The sequence below is a fragment of the Perna viridis genome, chromosome 2 (assembly GCF_037379345.1).
Source record: "Perna viridis isolate PV_CMFRI_1.1 ecotype Kerala chromosome 2, ASM3737934v1, whole genome shotgun sequence".
Lineage (NCBI taxonomy): Eukaryota > Metazoa > Mollusca > Bivalvia > Mytilida > Mytilidae > Perna > Perna viridis.
The window spans coordinates 52,543,664-52,562,606 of NC_142446.1; the positions used below are offsets into that span (position 1 = coordinate 52,543,664).

At 33.9% G+C, this 18,943-nt stretch overlaps 1 protein-coding gene across 1 annotated transcript; it reads right to left on the bottom strand.

Annotated features, from left to right (window-relative positions):
• Nucleotides 1-782: 782 nt before the first annotated feature.
• Nucleotides 783-7,438, bottom strand: LOC148625977 (uncharacterized). Its single transcript, XM_088569462.1, has 7 exons — nt 7,312-7,438; nt 6,805-6,866; nt 6,347-6,449; nt 5,877-5,908; nt 5,391-5,493; nt 3,775-3,812; nt 783-3,241 (listed from the first exon to the last, which is right to left on the bottom strand). The coding sequence occupies exons 1-7, from the start codon at nt 7,392-7,394 to the stop codon at nt 1,611-1,613; spliced, it is 2,052 nt and encodes a 683-aa protein (XP_088425588.1). The 5' UTR covers nt 7,395-7,438; the 3' UTR covers nt 783-1,610.
• Nucleotides 7,439-18,943: the final 11,505 nt, after the last annotated feature.

Below are 18,943 nucleotides of genomic sequence, written 5' to 3' on the forward strand. Positions count from 1 at the left end.
AATTTGATATCTGCCTCAGAAACATAAAAAAAGAAAGTGTTTTTTTTTCATAACAAAATCAGAATACATTGTGTATGTAGTATTTTCTAAGAAAGATCTGAAATTATATAAGACATATGAAGTGACATCCAAGTACCAACTTATTCCTGTTTACTACAGCATTCTAAACAAAATATCAAAAATAAATATATTTTGGCTTTCCAACCATAAATCACATTTTGCATAATTCTTAGACGGGGTGCTACTTTAAAAGCGGGTTCCATCCAAAACCAGACAGTGCATTGTACATGATTATCATTTAAACAAATGCTCATCTATTTCATATCACAAATGCACCCTTTCTCGAAAATTAATGTTTTTTTTTTATCAACTGCAACAATTAAAAAGAAATTAATCACAGAAAATATCGAAATTTATTGAAAAAAGAGAGATAAGTCTTTCATTTTGTGCAAAATTTGGCTGTTTTCTAAGGGAACTTTACAATCATTTTCTGAGCCATCTCTTTAGTTAAGAATATCTTTGCACTATTTGGCATATATGTATATGATATTAACATTACATCGAAACAAAACATTGTGTCGGATACCATGTGCCATCCGTATCAAAGGAAATGTCTGGTTTCCAAATGGACAGCCTCTTACGTATCACATGCAAAACAGCTGTCATGAAAATTAGAATTACTTGTTAAATGTACTAAATCATTGATTAAAATAGTTTTGAATTTACATAAAGGAAATCGATACTACCTATACATTGGAATCAGTGTTGATAGAAAAGCATACTTTATATGGGTATTTTTAAAATTCTTTCACAGAAAAGTCAAAATGCTATATTTATCAAACGGATGCTTACAGCAATGCTTTCCTGTTAGGAAATGAAAAAGCGACATTGCTAAATATTAAAATCATCAAGTAAATCATATCACAGTATTCCCACAGAAATTTGAAAATTGGAAAAACAAAATTTTTCATAAAATGTCATATCGGTTATAAACCGGCCAAAAAGTTATATATGCTTCAATATTTTGTCAGGACAGTTCATTCGAAAACGGTTGTTTAACTTAATTGTAACAAGAACAAGAAAAGAAATAATGTTTGTCAACTATTTGTTAGGAAAAGTAAATACTTTGCCATTTTCATATCAAAAGAGCTAGTAGAACCTTGTGGGTCTATCAAGTAACTTAACACTTTTAATTGTTAATTGTTCGCCTCTAATCATCTAAACTCAAAGTAGTATAAAATAATTGTATTACAATCATCTTTAAGTTGAATAGTATTATACATCATTCTAAAGTTTTATACTTCTCTTGAAAATCTGTTGGAAATGAAACAACACTTTGTTTTAAGGTCTGTCTAGAGACTCCCGAGGACTTAATCCTTTTTTAAGTACGTTTTAAATGTTTCAAGAGTCACGATGGCAGTGCGCATATCACCATGTATCAAATCAAAAGCAAATGAACAAATACCAATCTTACTTTACTCTAAAAAAATGAAAACAACAAATTTTATTCCAAGAAAATACGAAAAAAAAATATGAAATTGATTTTAAAATTGTTTCATTTTGGAGTTATGTAAGATCGGTCTTTCTATGGTTACTCATATTACATAAATTCAAAATGTGCTGTATTCTTCGTCTTCAGATTTGTCCAGTGCTTCATATACATTGTGAATTTCAAATTCCATTTTGTTTTCTGTTACAGATTCGGGACTAACTTCGTATTCTATTGCATCTTCTAATTTGCTGTTTTCAAAACAGTCTGTTTCGTTTTTGCTTGCAACAAAAGTTTGTGGTTCCAAAGCAATGAATTCTTTGTCCATCAGTGATTCAACGACAGGATCTTCTTCATATTCAAATGATTTTTTTGCATGGCTGATTACACATGATGTAAAATGGTGCTGGCTGGTCATGAAGAATTCCTGTGAATTTCTGTTTTTTATATTTATTTCTTCCTCTCTTTCGGATTCAAGCATGGAACCTTTATTTTCCTGCATAAGTCCCTCTTTTAATGAAAAATTATCAAGCACTTCGTCAGATACATCAGCTTTTTCAAAAGAGTATTCTTCAATATCACTACTTGTTCTAATAAACTTGGATTCCTTGTCGTTCTCTGGATTCCACGAATCAGCAGAAGGCTCTTTTTTAGGCATTAGGCGGTTGCTTGAATAGTTAAGAAATTGCAACAACAGTTGTTTAGTCATCATTGTAAAGCCACTGGATTGTCCACATAAATACCGTTCCGAATCGTCCTTTAATTTTCGATGGAGCGTTATAGGAAGATCAGCTAGGGATTCCCCTGAAGATTTGAACGTTGGTTGCTCTAAACTTGCTTCAACGGTCAAACTTTGTGCACCATACTTCAAAGCATCATTTATTGCAGTGTTTACCTCTTCCCGAACGTCATTATTTTCTCCAAAAGGTTTGGATTCTGGTAATATTGATTTAGCAAGAGAGTATGGGCGCTCAACTAGTAATAATTTCCATTTTGACAGTTTATCTATGTAAATTGAGTGATCTTGTTCACGAGAGCTCACATGAAGTTTATTTCTGACTGTACTTTTCTGTCTTCTACTTAGATCAGGAGGTCCTGAATTTGGAAATTTGAAATTTGAAATTATTTGATCAGGAATGAGAGAAAAGGATGTAACGTTTTGCTCTTTCTCAGAAACGCGTGGAAGCATTTTATTCTCATCAATTAAACTGTATGTTGAAGAGTCTATTGAAATATGAGAGAAACATTCTTGAGGAGAATAGCCTCTTTTTGTTGCAATTTCCTCAATTTCTCCGGTCTGATGTGTGTTGTCTGTTTCAGTGAGATCTTTCAAAATCGTCTCCTCTGTTTTAGCATCACCAGCTTTACAACTATTACCTTTATTTACAACAGCATAAGGAGGAATTGCACTTGGCAAACATACAGAAGTTAGCATAAATTTTTCATCTATAGAACAGTAAATTGAAGAGTCACGTGCGCGTAGACGAGATCCTTGTTCTCTGAGGATTATTGTTGGGTCGTCTTGGTAGGAATTGCCTCCTTCCATCTCTTCTATTTCTCTTACTTGATGGATTTCAGACATGTTTGGATATTCCGGAGAGGCAATATTGTTTATTGCAGGAATGGGATTGGATTTATGAAAGCGGTTGCAAAGTTTTTTTCTTTGATTCCAAACTAATAGGCCTATCAAAACCACAATTGTTATTGAAGAGAAAGCGGAAAACGCTTGATTTCCAATAGCACTTCCCTTATCTGTGAGAAAAAGAATAGAACGCCATTAAAATAATGTTGAATTTTATTTAGTTCTCAAATAAGATATTTAGGACAATGTATTGGGGAAAAATTCATTTGCGCGACATAAAGAGAATTATGAATTATTTTTAAGATAAGAGTGTTTTAAGCATTACAAGTGAAGGCATCTTGTCTAACTGAAAAAAAGGTTTCTCTGTGAATTTTATTAACATATTTACAGTGATATCATGACAATGTAGAAAAAAAAACATTTGATATAATTATTTTTCTCTTCACGTAGACGATACATCAGCTCATGCACTCAGCATTGTTTTCTTTGTGTTCTACTCATAATTTATTAATGGTACATGAACTGTTTTGTCTCTCTTTTTTTGCAGCAGATACAATTTGTATTTAAATATCATATTGAATATTTGCATTCAATGAGTCTAACAGATTGTCACGAAAAAAAAATGAAACATAGACGAAAAGCAAAATTTTCTCAAGGATGGCCGAAAAAAAATACTTACAAGTTTGTGCTTCTAAAGACATACCTCTGTTCAGAATAATGCAACCTTCTAATCTGTGGCAACTATTTAGAAAGAACAATTGCAAATATACATATTTGTTTGAGTAGAAAAAAGTGTCCTGAAAAGTTGCTTTTAGAATTTAAACCGAATTTGAATGAGGTATTAACACTTACAAAACATGCAACATTCTTATAACCGACTCTTAATTCTCTAGTTCCCTTACAAACAAAACCTTCCACACAGGAAGTCACGATGACATAAAATGCAAATCAAGGAATTTACTATATGGATTAGAATGCAACTTATGTGGTTTAGTATATGTCGGAGAAACACAAGAACTATTAAACAAAAGAACGTGCGGTCACCAAATTCCCGACAACTTATCAACACTTTAATCAACAAGATCATTCAATCCTCTCTATGAAAGTTTGTATTCTGTACCGATCTCAAGAGAACAATCCAAATTCAACAGGTTTTTAAAGGTTTTAAGTTGTATTTTCCTACCACTGTCCCAGTTTAGGGAATCGCTTACTGACATGTTTAGCCCCGCCATATACTTTATGTGCCTATCCCTAACTAGCTATATGAACCTGTAATCCATTGGTTGTCGTAGTTTTTTATGTTCATTGTTATTATAGCCCCACCATGAAAAGTTGCAATTGCCATATATTGACCACTCACTATCCGTCCTTTATTTTCAAACTCGTGTCCGGACTGTAACTTTTTTCACCTAAAGAGAAGGTGTTGCCTACCATGGTAAGTGGCCTATGACTTTGAACTTTGACCTCAATGTCAAAGTTCTGTTTTTTCCGGTGACAAAAACTCGTGTCCGGGCTATAATTTATTTGTCTTCCGATGTAGACTTTTGATATTTGGTGTGTTGATAGATCATCTAAAGACAATGTGTCATGTATCATAAATAGTGGCCTATGACCTTTAACTTTAACCTTTAGGTATGTATAGCTTAATTGCTATGGCGGGGCCCAGAGAGATAGGTTCCATCTCAATGATTTCTAGTATGTTCTACGTTTTTTTTCTGAATATTATGTCGATTTTTGTCCTTTATTAATAGTTTCACTTCATTTATTTTGGGCTTTTTACAGCTTGCTTTATGGTATAAGTTTTGTCCATCATTGAAACCCGCGTGGTGTCCTTTAAAAGTTTATTTGTTTGTTACTTCGCTTCCGGTGGATGACTGTTCCATTGGAATTCATATCACATCTCCTTTTTTTACTTACATCACAGGTTTGTTACTGAAGCATAGTTCTGTGAACATTTTCAATTTAAACTTAATTTACTTTACCTTTTTCCAGATTTATATACGTTAGAAAATCTTAAAACAAGTAAATTGTACTGAAAAAACTTGCTTATTTATTTTCGATCATCTTAAAACTAGCTTGCCATTCTGACGATATGGTGTGTTGAAAAGCAGATATTGTCAGAATATATGTTTTTCGTTAATATGATAAAGTACCTGTCAATGACTATTTATTCTTTTAATCTTATATTCGACATTTGCTATTGGTTGTTACTTTTCTTTCATTTTTTGATATTTTTGAATCGTATAGATAAAGCATTACATTATAATTTACTTAATAAATCAAACTAGTTTTGTTTAAACAATTTCAGAAACAACTTACATTTCCAAACTACTACACTCACACTTTTTGATACAACCAGGCCCATAATAAAGATTCGGGCAATTTAGTTCACAGTTAGTTCCATACATGCCAGGGGGACAATCTGTTGTGAAAAAATTCTTTATCATAAAGATTCCATAAAGAGAATTTATATCCCTAAATTAACTCTGGGGCACTTAATATTACAATATAAAATACTGAATTTGATTATCGAACATAAATTCTAGTTTTTATATGTTTAAAACGTATAAAACACTTGTCAAAAAAGTTTAACAGTACATATGCATACAGATTCACTTAAAATTTCGAAGAAACCTTCATATTTACCATAATTTTTTAAGGAATTATATTTAATATTTAATATTCTTTTCAAGAGAAAGCTTGCCACAGTTACTTGTCCTTTATACCGTTTTTTTTAACGGAAAATTAAGTAGAGTTCAGTTTACTAATGTGCCATGTCAGAAAAGAGAAGTCGTGTTTCCTTACCTTTATTCAGACATCCTAATTCTTTGTTACATCTAAAATAGACAGATCTTGATGAAGCATTATTTTAACACAGTAACTTTATGTACACAAATGATACATACAAATAAAGAGGGGAGTATTTTGCATTTCTACTCTTTTTCTCTCAAGCTTTTGTCTGTGATTTGCTTGTTTAATCAGAAATGACTCTTGCCTATTAAGATTTTTTGTAGCATAAAAGATTTTTATTAGAGATATATCAACTACACAAAGAGTCTGAATAAATAAACGGTAGCTCATGTTGACTGTACACACGTAATATGAAATTTACACATATTTGATTTCATCTTGCAAGAAGTTATGAGTGAGCCGAAAAAAAAGAAAAAAAACTACGCCGGTATCAGATTGTTATTGTCGCTTCAACTGATTCTTAGGTATGTAAACTGTTTATCTTTTGGGTTATTTTATTAATTGTTTTGTATATAAATACTAGCATTTCATTTTGTCTACATTGACAAAGCTGCTTGCATCCTAATCCATAATGTCCTTGTGGGCATGTCTCCACACAGTCAGCACCAAAAGTTCCATTAGGACAAACTATAATGATGGAGACAAAATTGCTAAATACTTTGGCATGAAAATAATTCAAATTTCGTAAAATTTCGGGATGTTTTGATCACTGCCTACAAAAAATCGTGATTATTTTAAAGGTGAGAGGATAAAAAAATATGGTATGCCCTGTTAGTATAAAATACGGTTACTGTATAACTGTCTCAAATAGGTATTACTGATATATATTTATTGCCTCCAATTAAAACAGTGAAAAATGTATTAAGACATTTGTTCTTCTTATTTTGAACCCTCTTTCATATTTGAAAACAATACGTGAAATATTGCGTATAAATAAATACATGTACACTGCAAAATACATCAAGGGAACAAAACATAATACCTTCACATCTTTCAAGGTTGCTAACCTCTCGAAAGCCTGCACAACAACTTAAATAGCCATCCCTATAAATCAACAATGAAAAATAGTGTCTGTATATATAAAAGGATATTTTTATCTATTTCTATGTATGTAGTTAATTATAAACGTTTAAGACACGCAAAAATTTAAAAAAAAGATCGTTGTAACTGCGATCCGTTTTTGTTTATTTACGTTCTATAACATATATATTTGTTGTTGCCAACATGTTTACAAAATGAAAAGTAAGTACATTTCAAAACCTGAAAAAAATGTTAATGTATCAAATTAAGTCCGATGCATCTTCTTATGGTTCCAACTTGAAACAATCATTTGTGACATAAAACATATAATACTCGGGCATGTTCAGTTTCCGCTATACAGATGACGCATTATCTTCAACAATCCTAATTTCTCAATTGTAAAAAACTACGTATGACAAGTAAATATAATATCAATCAATTATTTTAATAATGCATTTGCAATACTTACTTAATGCATACTCCGGTGTCATTTTTCTTAAGTGCAAGTATCATTTTTAGTAATGAAAAAAATACGAAACAAAACGCTTCCATAGTTTCTGCAATTCTTGTGCTTGACAAGACTAGAACTAGTTTTTGCGTGATTAGTAATATGAGGAAACATTTTAAAATATGAATAATAGTTGCATTACTTTCCTGTTATTTGTAACTTAAATATGCAAGACTAAAAGAGACCTACACCGCATAGTCTAGCTGAAGCTCGTATAACAATTTTGATTTTAATTATCTCAAGTGTAGTCAATATTTGAATCTACTCGAGACTGAAGTAGAATCTATATGACCCACTTATTCAGAACAATGTCATTAACTTCCGCTATTGATAGCCCTACTTGATTTTACAGATGATTGTCTCTGGAACAATTTTACTTTTGTAGAATATTCTAAATTGCATACATAAAAATGCCAAATGATATTTATATTACATTGTGATTTGGCTATTCACATAAGGCTGTCCTTCATATTAATCCGCCAGTCACACGGGATACATGTACTCTACATGTAAGCTGAGACTAAGTACATTATTGGTTGAAACTGTTGGCTATCATAGGGGTAACAATACACGTGTTAAGTGTAGGTTTTTGGTAGAATCAGGCAAAATTGGAGCAAATCAGAAACATTAATGTCAAAAACCCATCGATCCGACATTATTTGCACTCAGTGGTGCTTTCTCTTTTTGAAAAGACCATTATTTGATCTCTGCATCACAAGATTTGCTCAATTCAATAGAATGCTGGAAAAGGATGTTTTTGAATGAGCTATTTGCCCCTGAAATATTCATTTTTAGTGTAAACCAAATAAATAATAATTTCATTTAGCCAAAATCTTATGTAAAACCTGTTTTTTTTCCTTGTGCATTAAACTTTGAATTTTATTTTCATACCATGTTTCACCCACTGCCTGATTCTTACAGAAACAGACACATAATTAGTCCTCATTCTTGCCTGAAGAATTTTATAGATGCTGCAGTGAAACATTTCTACTTTTTATTTAAAGGTAACCGGTTTAGCATTAACATCAATGTTAAAAATTAATTATTCTTTCAGTAGAATGCGTGAGATTTAGTTTTGTTTACAGCAAATCCAAATGTTGATCAGAAAAAAGGAAGGAAATGACCATTTTTGATACGGATGTCGAATGAACATGTTTGTATGCCAATGATTTTTTTAGCGCCGGTTAGGAAATTAGTTTTTCATATTTTTCAATCAAATGTTCATTATAGTTTCTTTTGCGGTGCAGTTAATAAACACTTTACTAAGTCAATTCTCCTTTAAAAACGATGACTACGGTGTATAAATCAGGGTGTGTAAATTCAGGACTACATTTTAATGAAACTTGTGTTTGTATTCACGCACATCTAAAAAATCTCAGATAGCACTCCAGATACACATGTTATACGGTACTGGTTTTCAGATATATACTATCTAACAGGATATATCTGAGAACCAGTACCGTTCAACATGATTGTAGTGCAGGTGTTTCTATAAAAATATTTTATTTAATTATGAATCATTTGGTTTTCATTTTTGGTTTTACATTGTTTCTTTGCCCATTTTATTCTAAATGTTATCTCACTGATCTTGAGGTTGTGTTTTTCTTATTTTATATAAATTGGTCTTTATTTTGATTGTATTGTCATTCCTAAATATGTTTTGAGCTAGCTTTTAGTAACTACAAATGTTTTTAAGTGGATATCTTATTTTGTCCATATTGTGTATATTGGGATATCCATGAAGAGAATTGATGTATTATTGAGTGAACTTCATGTTGTGTCAGGAGATGTTGCTCATTAATGTGTCTCTGTGTCGTTATAGAATTTTTAATTTAGAACAATGGTCAATTACCATTTTAATTATCACTATGTCATCGGGGTCTTCCACTGTTTGTTTGCAAGTGTATTTAAATGTGTTAAATACCTTTTGGTGACCCCGAAAGTGCTTAATTTTGTATTTATGTTAAACACTGCTGCCTTTGTCATCGTAATGGCCTGTTTGGCCCTTAATGGAATGTATATTTCTAATACAACCAACAACCTTATAATTCTTTTCATTGGGCTTTATCTTGAACAATCAGCAAGGCCGGAGAAACCATATTTGCTCATTCCTTGTTTTAATGGGTTCGATAATGTTCATCTTTTTTTGTGCACACGTTTTCGTTTTTATGAATATAAATTGTTTTTAAATCCTACCTTTTTTGGGTATTCATTGTGATGTCTTTTTCAAGGCCTCGCCTTTGCACGTACCTTTTGTTTTAATTCTTCTTCTGGTTTCAATTTGTTGTTTAATTTTACTGTCAAATTTTTATAAGCTGTTTTTTGCCCTTGTACATTCGCGTTGTTATTTTTTTCCCACTGCTTGTCATATAGTCTATGCGCTATGTAATGATTCCCATAAAGCACTTACGTTACGTTTAAAGTTAGTAACATTCACCTTATCGTATTCAAGCATGATACTAAATTGTTCGCGCACTGCCTTATTTAATTCGAAACAGTTAACTGTTATAACATTTTTATAATTGATAACATAACAAAATAATACACCATGGAGTTTTTCCTGATGTTCCAAAAGATGTCCTCAATATTAAAAACTGTTTTACCAGCTCATCAAATTACAGACCCATTTCAGTCTTACAAACCATTTCAAAACTAATTGAAAGACATGTGCAAATGCAATTTTATAAATATTTACACCCAGCACAGTCTGGTTTTAGACCAGGTCATTCATGTCAAACATATCTTATAAACATAATTGATATTTTTTAGAAGAAATGAATGAGGTGAAATTAAACATTTTAGTATTTTAAGACTTCAAAAAGCATTCGACGTCGTTCATCTTGAAATTCTGTGCACAAATTAGAAATTTATGGTTGCAATGAAATGGCTTTGAATGTTTTTCAATCATATTTACAAAGTATGACTCAGATTGTTCAAATTGGGTGTACTTTATTTGATGAATTACCTATTAATTATGGTGTTCTTCAAAGATGTTGGGCTGTTATTGTTTATCTAAATGTTTGTTTGTTTTGTTTGTTTGTTGGGGTTTAACGTCCGAGCAGCAATATTTCAGCTATATCCAGACAATGCAAATGAAATGGATGATATAATGAACATGAAATGAAAAAAAAAAGGATGGGTCACAAGGATAATAGGGTCAACAAATTTTGATTGCCACTGGAAAAAGGGGGGATGGGTAAGATCGGGCAATTTAGCCTCCTGTGGCGGAGCGCAAAGGTTCCTACTCCTATCGAATACCACAGCAGGATTCTTTAACGTGCGAGGAACGTGACATCTTTCCCAACACGGTGCACCACTATGGTTTGCGGTCAGGTTTTCCGTATTATAGCCTGACAATCCCAGCATGTAACACGCCAGGGGTACCCCATTCCACCACCTGGGGCACACATCCCAGTTGCTCTGTGGGCAGAGCGCCTAGCCCCCGGCTAGGTTTCTGAGCACTATTAAGTCGCCTTATACGACAAGCTTAGCGCTGCTGCAGGCCTTTTCTTTTAACACCCGGACCTGCACGGGGCTTTATCTAAATGACCTTCCACTATGTCTCAAAAACTGTAACTGTGATTTTTATGCTGTTAACTTAACTATTAATTGTTCTGGTAAGAGAATTAATAATGTTCAACCGAAAGTTCAGGAAGACTAGAATGAATTACAAAATTGATGTAGTGGAAATAAAATGTTTATCAAATTGTAGTATAACAAAATGTATTGCCCAACTGATTTGCATACCCTCCCAAATGAAATGAGAAATGCTAAAGGAATCAGTCTTTTTAAGCAGATTTTTTTTTCTAATGAAACAACAACAAAAAAAAGAATTAAAATGTAGTTAAATGTACTATTATGTTAAATGATACCTTTGCTTGCATATATTTATGTATTATTACTAGAATTCATTTTGTGGCATATAAATTAAACTTGTATTTTTTGTTTTAGTGTGTGGGCCTCAGGGAAGATTAAATGTAAACTAACTGTGTTACCCTCTTGAAATAAAGTGTTATTATTATTAATAATACAGTTTCCATTCTATATACTTTATTAATTGATTAAACTAATGTACTTGAATTGTTTTTCTATGCAATAATTTGTAAACGACTTTGGCAAGAAAATAGGTTTAAGTGTATGAGTAACAAACAGTATATTTTCTATAAGTTGCTTAAGGTGTCTACTTTAAATGCTTTCTAGATGTACGAAGAATGTTTTAAACAAACGGGAAATACACTTATATTCACTGAGGCCAAAAATAAATATGATATTAAAGTCCACTACCTACTACCTGCTACCATTATACATTTATTTTGGCGTTGCAATCATTTTGAAAATATTTGTGTGTCATATTCATTTATTTTGGTTTTGTTTTTGCCAAATTCTACAAATTAGACACGAAAACTATCAAATAATATTAATACTATAAATTAAATTGTAAACTTATAAGTTTACATATTTACTTCATTTCTACAACCAGCACAGTGTTCAAAGTGAAGGACTCCAACCTGAATGATGTATTGTTGCAGGACATATATGCAAAAACCACTATACGGATCTTATTTGGCCGATTCCTAGCCGTTTCATGCAGTCAAAAGTATAATTAGCCATAATATTATTCAAATCATGATTGCATAAATACATGTCCCAGTCCCATTTACTCAGAACAATGCCATTGACTTCAGCCTTTAAATTATATTCCAACTTAATATAACAAGATGTGGTCGATCGAAGAAAATTTTTTTTTAAAAATAATTACAGTGGTATATGTCAAAACACCAAATGATATCTTTACTATATTTCAATTGGACTTAATTGTTTATTAGGTTACTGAGCTATAAATGGTCGACTGAAAAGATTTTGAAATAGCTTCTCTCATCCAAAATTATGAGTAATCTTAATCTTAACCGAAGTCTGAATATTTGGGCCTCATTTTATAACGTTTTACTTGCGTTTCATTGATTTTCTATCTAGTATAAAACAATCATTTACACACAAATCTGTGCATTATATATCCATAGACATATCAAAAATGGTTATGTCCTTCCTTTTTCTGATCAATATTGAATATATTGTAAACGGAAATTTATTGAAAATATGGTCAATTCTTAAAATACATATTATTGCTAAACCTTCAACTTTTATATAAAACATACAAATCTAACACTGCAGGACAATATGGTTAGTTTTACCCTCCAGCAAATAAAGTTTAAAGAAGTATAGAAATTACCTTGTCTGTCCGTCCGTTTGTATTTTTGACTGTTTGTCCGTCTGTCTGTCCACATTTCTTCTAAGCACAACTCCTCCTAAACCTCTCAGGGTTTTGATGAAATTTGATAGGAAGTTGGGTATAATATGTAGATATGCATGAAGGAATAAAATTACTGTTGACAAAGAAGGATAATCCAACAAGCGGTTTTAGTTTATAACCATTTGAAGCGGGTTATTCTCTTTCTGAGCTTGTACGCAATATTTCTAATTCACATCTATGAAACAAGAATTTTACATTTTACGTAAAAGTGCGACTAGAAGTAAACGTACCGAAGATGCTATTCTGCTTTGAAACCCTAGCATCATGTTTATGCCTGACTTGAGTTCGCCACAATGTTTGCCAGGTTCCAACGTCTTCTGATGGTCGCCACCTTTCCTCCATTGTTTTGGCCCTACACCATGACATCCTTAAGTTTGCAGGTCAACTGTAGTAGACAAACCACTCCTCCCAAGCTCCCCCATCTTCTCCATAGCCAGGACGAAGCCTTCTTGCTGCATCTGCCAGTTTTCGAACAGCTGCGTTCATCAGTGATGACATCAGTCATAAGTCTTAAACAGCTTCCACATTGACAGTGCTGGAAAGCTCCTTCAACAGACCTCTACAGGAAGTACTATAGGCCACCATTCAGCCTCCCTGCAGTCTGCTATTAGATCTGCATACTTCAAACTTTCTTCGGTGTGCCTCATCATATCGCAGTGTTTTTCCAATGGCATTGTCAACTCTATGGCTATGATGGTATTTGCCTGCTTGCTAAGATAGCAACACAATATCTGGTCGTCATGGTATGTCAACATTCTCCGAAAATACTTGCTCCCTATCTAGATTCACTCTAAGGTCTCAGTATCCTCTTGTGTCTCAGTCCGATGCTTTAAATCCTTTCAAGTTCTTTGGTTTTGCCAACTCCTTAATAAAACTTATCTCTAGCCTCTTGCAGTTTGCAGACATCTTAAAACATCAAAGCAAATGTAACAAATGACTAATACAACACTTGGTGCCGTCGTAGTAGACATAATATATTTCTCATAGACAGATAAAGCGTTGTCTGTGACAATTTGTGTCTGTATTAGTCACAAAATGATTGTTGATGGTCATATCAGTCGTTATTTTGTCTAGTACTGTCTGATGAAAGCGCTTTAATGACCGATTCCTGCCGTCTTTGACTTACTGATCTCTTCAACTTCTCTTCCCATCTCACGTTGAATCTCTTTTCTGTTTTGTCCGTTTTGACCCATTATTGGTCTGTGAAAGTCCTTTTCTGCATCTGCATATATTTCTGATTATATCCCCAAATCATACCTGGAGTTCTGCTTGGTCAACTGCTGTAGCTGCTGACAACTTTAGCTCTGACCTTGTCTGCACTCCAGCATCACGGACCTTTGATTTGATGAATCTTTCAATGTCACCACCACTATGCACTTAGCCAATTTAAATTATTCAATCAACAATGATAAGAGTAAGTAGAACTGTGATTTTTAATTGAAGAAAAGCTTAGTGGATGCCTAACCATCTTCTAACATAACTGTTGACCGCTCTTTATAAACCCTCTGCCACTGTTATTCACTAGCATCTATCCACATCAATCTTGCGATGAGTCCATACTGACAAAACAAAGATTTGTACTTTCCTGGTAGCATTCTCTTGTCCACTCAGTTCAGCCACAATGTTACTGTAAACTTGCGCTTTGTCCGGTGCCCCGTGCAGGTCCGGGTGTCAAAAGAATAGGCCTGCAGCAGCGCTAAGCTTGTCGTATAAGACGACTAAATAGCCTGGGGCAACCTGGATGTGTGCTCCAGGTGGTGGAATGGGGTACCCCTGGCATGTTACATGCTGGGGTTGTCAGGCTATAATACGGAAAACCTGACCGCACACCATAGTGGTGCACTGTGTTGGGAAAGATGCCACGTTCGTCGCACGTTAAAGAACCCTGCTGTGGTATTCGATAGGAGTAGGAACCTTTGCGCTCCGCCACAGGAGGCTAAATTGCCCGATCTTACCCATCCCTCCCTTTTTCTAGTGGCAATCAAAATTTGTCGACTCTACTGTCCTTGTGTCCCATCCCATTTTTCATTTCATCATCATTTCATGTTCATTTTATCATCCATTTCATCTTCATATTCATCGTCTGAATATAGCTGAAATATTGCTGCTCGGACGTTAAACCCCAACAATCAATGAATTAATCCTTTGTCCGGTCATTGTATGTAATGGAGGAATCAAACAATTTTCAAGGCATTTTATCAGATTGTTATCAATTGTTGGAATGTCTTCGCAGTGAGCTGATTAATTTTTATCTGCTTTAGGACAATACATTTTGATTCTTTATTTTGAACTTCTTGAGCGCCAAAAGTACTCTATCCTCTAGTATCCGCTAGTGATGCTAATAACCATCTTCCCTGTGCGTGTTTTCACTATAAGGTTTTTCATGAAGCATAATAGTGGCGGTTAATGTGCACCAGTATTTATCTTTGGTCCTATAATTTCTCTATCTGTAGCAGTTGTCATCAGATGCATCCCCTTTACAAACAGTATTGGTGAGATCGTGCACTGTAAATCATTCCTTCTGCTGTTGATAATATGTTGTAACCTCTCTAATTGTAAAGAGTAATCAAAGGAACCAAGGTTATAGCGGTAATCAAAAGAATGTAATCCAGGGACAAAGACCAGACATGGAAAACAGACATACACAACAAAGAACATAAAGTAACTAAAAACTCGGACTCCACTAAAAACTGGGAGCATGGACCAGGTGCACCGGTAGGGTGAGAGTCCTCTGCTTTTCTAGAAACACCCGCCGAGTTGCTCATAAAAAGTCAAGTCCGGGGTAGACAAACGAGGAAAGAAAAAGTATGCCCCGTTGAATAAATCAGTTTTCATGGTGCTGATGGATACACCATAACGATCCACGAGTTCATGATGACGACCATAAAACTTCTATAGTGATGACTTCAATCTTGTACAACATAACCCTGTTCCAGAAGCCTATTTGTTAGAGTTCTAGCGCGATACAAAAAGTATGCGTAGTTTCGACAAGCTCTGCATAACGTATGAGTTGTGGTATGAACACTCCATACACAGGAGCCGAAGGGATGTTGCCACAGATGAAAGGAAAGTTGACCATTCTGAATGAAATGTCATCACGTTTATCGTAAAGTTTGGTCAATAGTTTTCCTTTACCATCGATTTCTAAGTGTAGGTCAAGATATGAGGCCGACTTCAAAGTGTCTGTAGTATCCTTTATCTCAAGTTCTTTTGGGTAGATGCGATGTATCAAATCCCCGAAATTAGGATTGTTTAAAGATAACACGTCATCTATATAGCGGAAACTGAGGTTGAAGGATCTAGCTAAATAATATTCTTTTTTTCTGATCAGATCAGCTATAAAGTCAGCCTTATAAGAGTGAAGGAATAGGTCAGCTAGTAAAGGAGCACAATTTGGTTTCATTGGGATACCGACCGTTTGTTGAAAAACACGTCCACCACATTGGACAAATATGTTGTAGATTAAAAATTCCAGCATTTTGTAAACACCTTCCTCTGTATATTTGGGAGATGATTTGGAATTATTTCTTACAAAGTATGAGGAATCTCTACCAAGAACTATATATTTGTATCTAGGTGTATCATCTTTTTGGGAAAAACAACGATGTATAATGTTTTTAAGTCGGGATTTTAACTGAGTATGGGGAATAGAAGTATACAGTGTTGAAAAAATCATAGGTTTTAATGCTATTATATTCAGATAATAGTCTTGAACTGATTGTCTCCAAAAGGTCTTTCGAATTTTTCAGGATCCACATTGAATTAATACCACTACGGGAGTAACAAGTGTTGTGGTAGGCCTGTAGACAGTTGTGAGTATAGAAGTTAAAAGTCTTGAAAAAGGTTTGGTGGTACATTTTGCAGATCCAGCTATGAAACGTTGTTTGTATGGATTCTTGTGAAGTTTAGGAATCCAGTACATAGACGGTAAATCACAATCATCGTCCTTGGTAGAGAGACCAAAAGAGGATAGTACAGATTTATGGTTTTCCAAAATCTCTTCTTTGGAAAGATTGGTAGCAGTGTAGGTCTTATCACTGCTATTATTTTCTACGTCTACCTCTGATAATAAACATTTTGCAGTCAAAAACAATGTTGTTTTGGGCTTTGTCTGCTGGTACGACAAATGTAGTCTAAATTCCACCAAAGTATTCTTTGACATTTTTTTTATGTCCTGAGTTACACATTTAGTGTCTATTTCTACCTATATGAACCTAAGCGGAACTGAACCATACACATTGGCTATATCAAGTCAAACGTCTGTAAGATCTTTCTTGCCCACTGTTCCCTTCTTAAAACGTTAGCTCAGAATACTGATGTGTTCCATACAGTCTGAGGAAACTTGGATTACTGCCTTCTGTATTGATAGATATATTGATGTTTTTGTTGCTCACTATGTAGTCTGATCGCCTCTTGGATAGCACTGAAGAGAAGATATTCCACTCTACATTGAGTGGCGACTAAATAGTTCTCAGAAACTTAGCCAGGGGGCAAGGTGCTCTGCCCACAGAGCAACTGGGTTATGTGCCCCAGGTGGTGGACTGGGGTTACATGCTGGGGTTTTTAGGCTATAATTCGGAAGACCTGACCGCAAACCATACCTATCCGTCTCTTTTTCTGGTGGAAATAAAACTTTGTCGACCTTATCATCCTTGTGTCCCATCCTTTTTTTCATTTCATCATCATTTCATGTTCATTTCATGGACCTATTTCGTATTCATCGCCTGAATATACATGTAGCGGAAATATTGCTGTTCGGGGGTTAATCCCCAATAATCAATAAATCATTGTTTTACCAAGGTTGATTGGTTAAAACTGTGGTTGATTATACATTTATCATTTCCAAGATGGCGACATAGAGGGGGGTCCGTGTGCGCAACATCTGGGCACGGGTCTTACATCTTTTATCTGTACATGGTTGAAACTGGCCCGCTGTATCTTGCCTGGGCTGAGACGAAATCTCTGCTCCCACTAGGGCATCCCCGAGTTTCCTAGGTCTACGGCAGTCGAAGCAATTAAGCGGGTGTTTCAAGAAAATTAGAGGATGCTTATCCAACAGGTGCATCTGGTTGCTCATTTACTTTTGTTACTTTGTATGTTTTATTTTGGTTATTTAATGTTCTTTGTTGTGTTTGTCACAACTCCAAGTCTAGTCTTTGCCCGTGGATTACATTCTTTTGATTTCCGCTGGATTCTTGGTTCCCTTGATTACGCTTTTACTTAATAAATCAGTCTAAGTCATTTGAATCATCAGTGTTGTCTTCAAATCTCCTACATCATACATGAATAGACTCCATTTGAAAGGAAAAACTATAACTAATTTTATCTTATTCACTGAAACATACCGTTACCTCTGACATCCACTCAACATTCAAATTATACATAATAAAAAAAAGCTAAATAGTTTTAAATTCAGTTGAAAATTTCCTACTAGTAGCTCTCCTGTGATATATGTACAGTTGTTCCGGTTGTATATTAAAAAAAGACAACACTGAGATAAGGTGTTTCCCAGCAGTTTGAATGGCAGTCTCTGTAAGAATCATACAAATTCTATAATATATAAAACACCCTCTATAAGGTGGGCATTATTATTTTTGTGATTAAGAGATAATTTGGATATTATTTACATCAAATATTCAATAGATTCTATTGTCATTTGCATTTATCTCCCTTCAATTTGAATTCTATTAATTTGAATTATATAAACTGGCAAAATTATATCACACGATTTCCACCTGAATTGAGTGATGACATAGTGAGTTTACGTGTAATTCAGGTAAATCAAGCTTTCATGGGAAGCTCACCTGAAATGTTCCCATGAAATTCGTGTTAAGTGAAATGCATGTGTAAATCACAATAAATTAATGCGAAGTTCAGGTTAATTTCATGTTAAGCTCGATGAACATTGATTTCACATGAAAAAACAGTTGCCTGTGTAGAACATTCTTTAGAATTTATATCTCCTGAAAACAGGTGTAATATGAAATACATGTTCATTTCAGTTAATAAATAAAAATAACAATGTGAAAAACAATGTGTCCCCACTTCTTTTAGGTTTCTTTGTGTTCTTTCCTAATGATAAAAAGAAATGTCCAACAATTATAGCAACTCATTGTTTTCACAAGCATTGTTAAATGTATATATCTTCTTTTTGAAGTAATTGAGTTCACTCTTAATAATAGTCCATTTGATATCTATAGGATAATGAAAAAAATCTTCTTTTATTAAATTTCAACTTATAAAATATCCATATTTTTTGTATGAGTAATTAGGTAAAAGTAA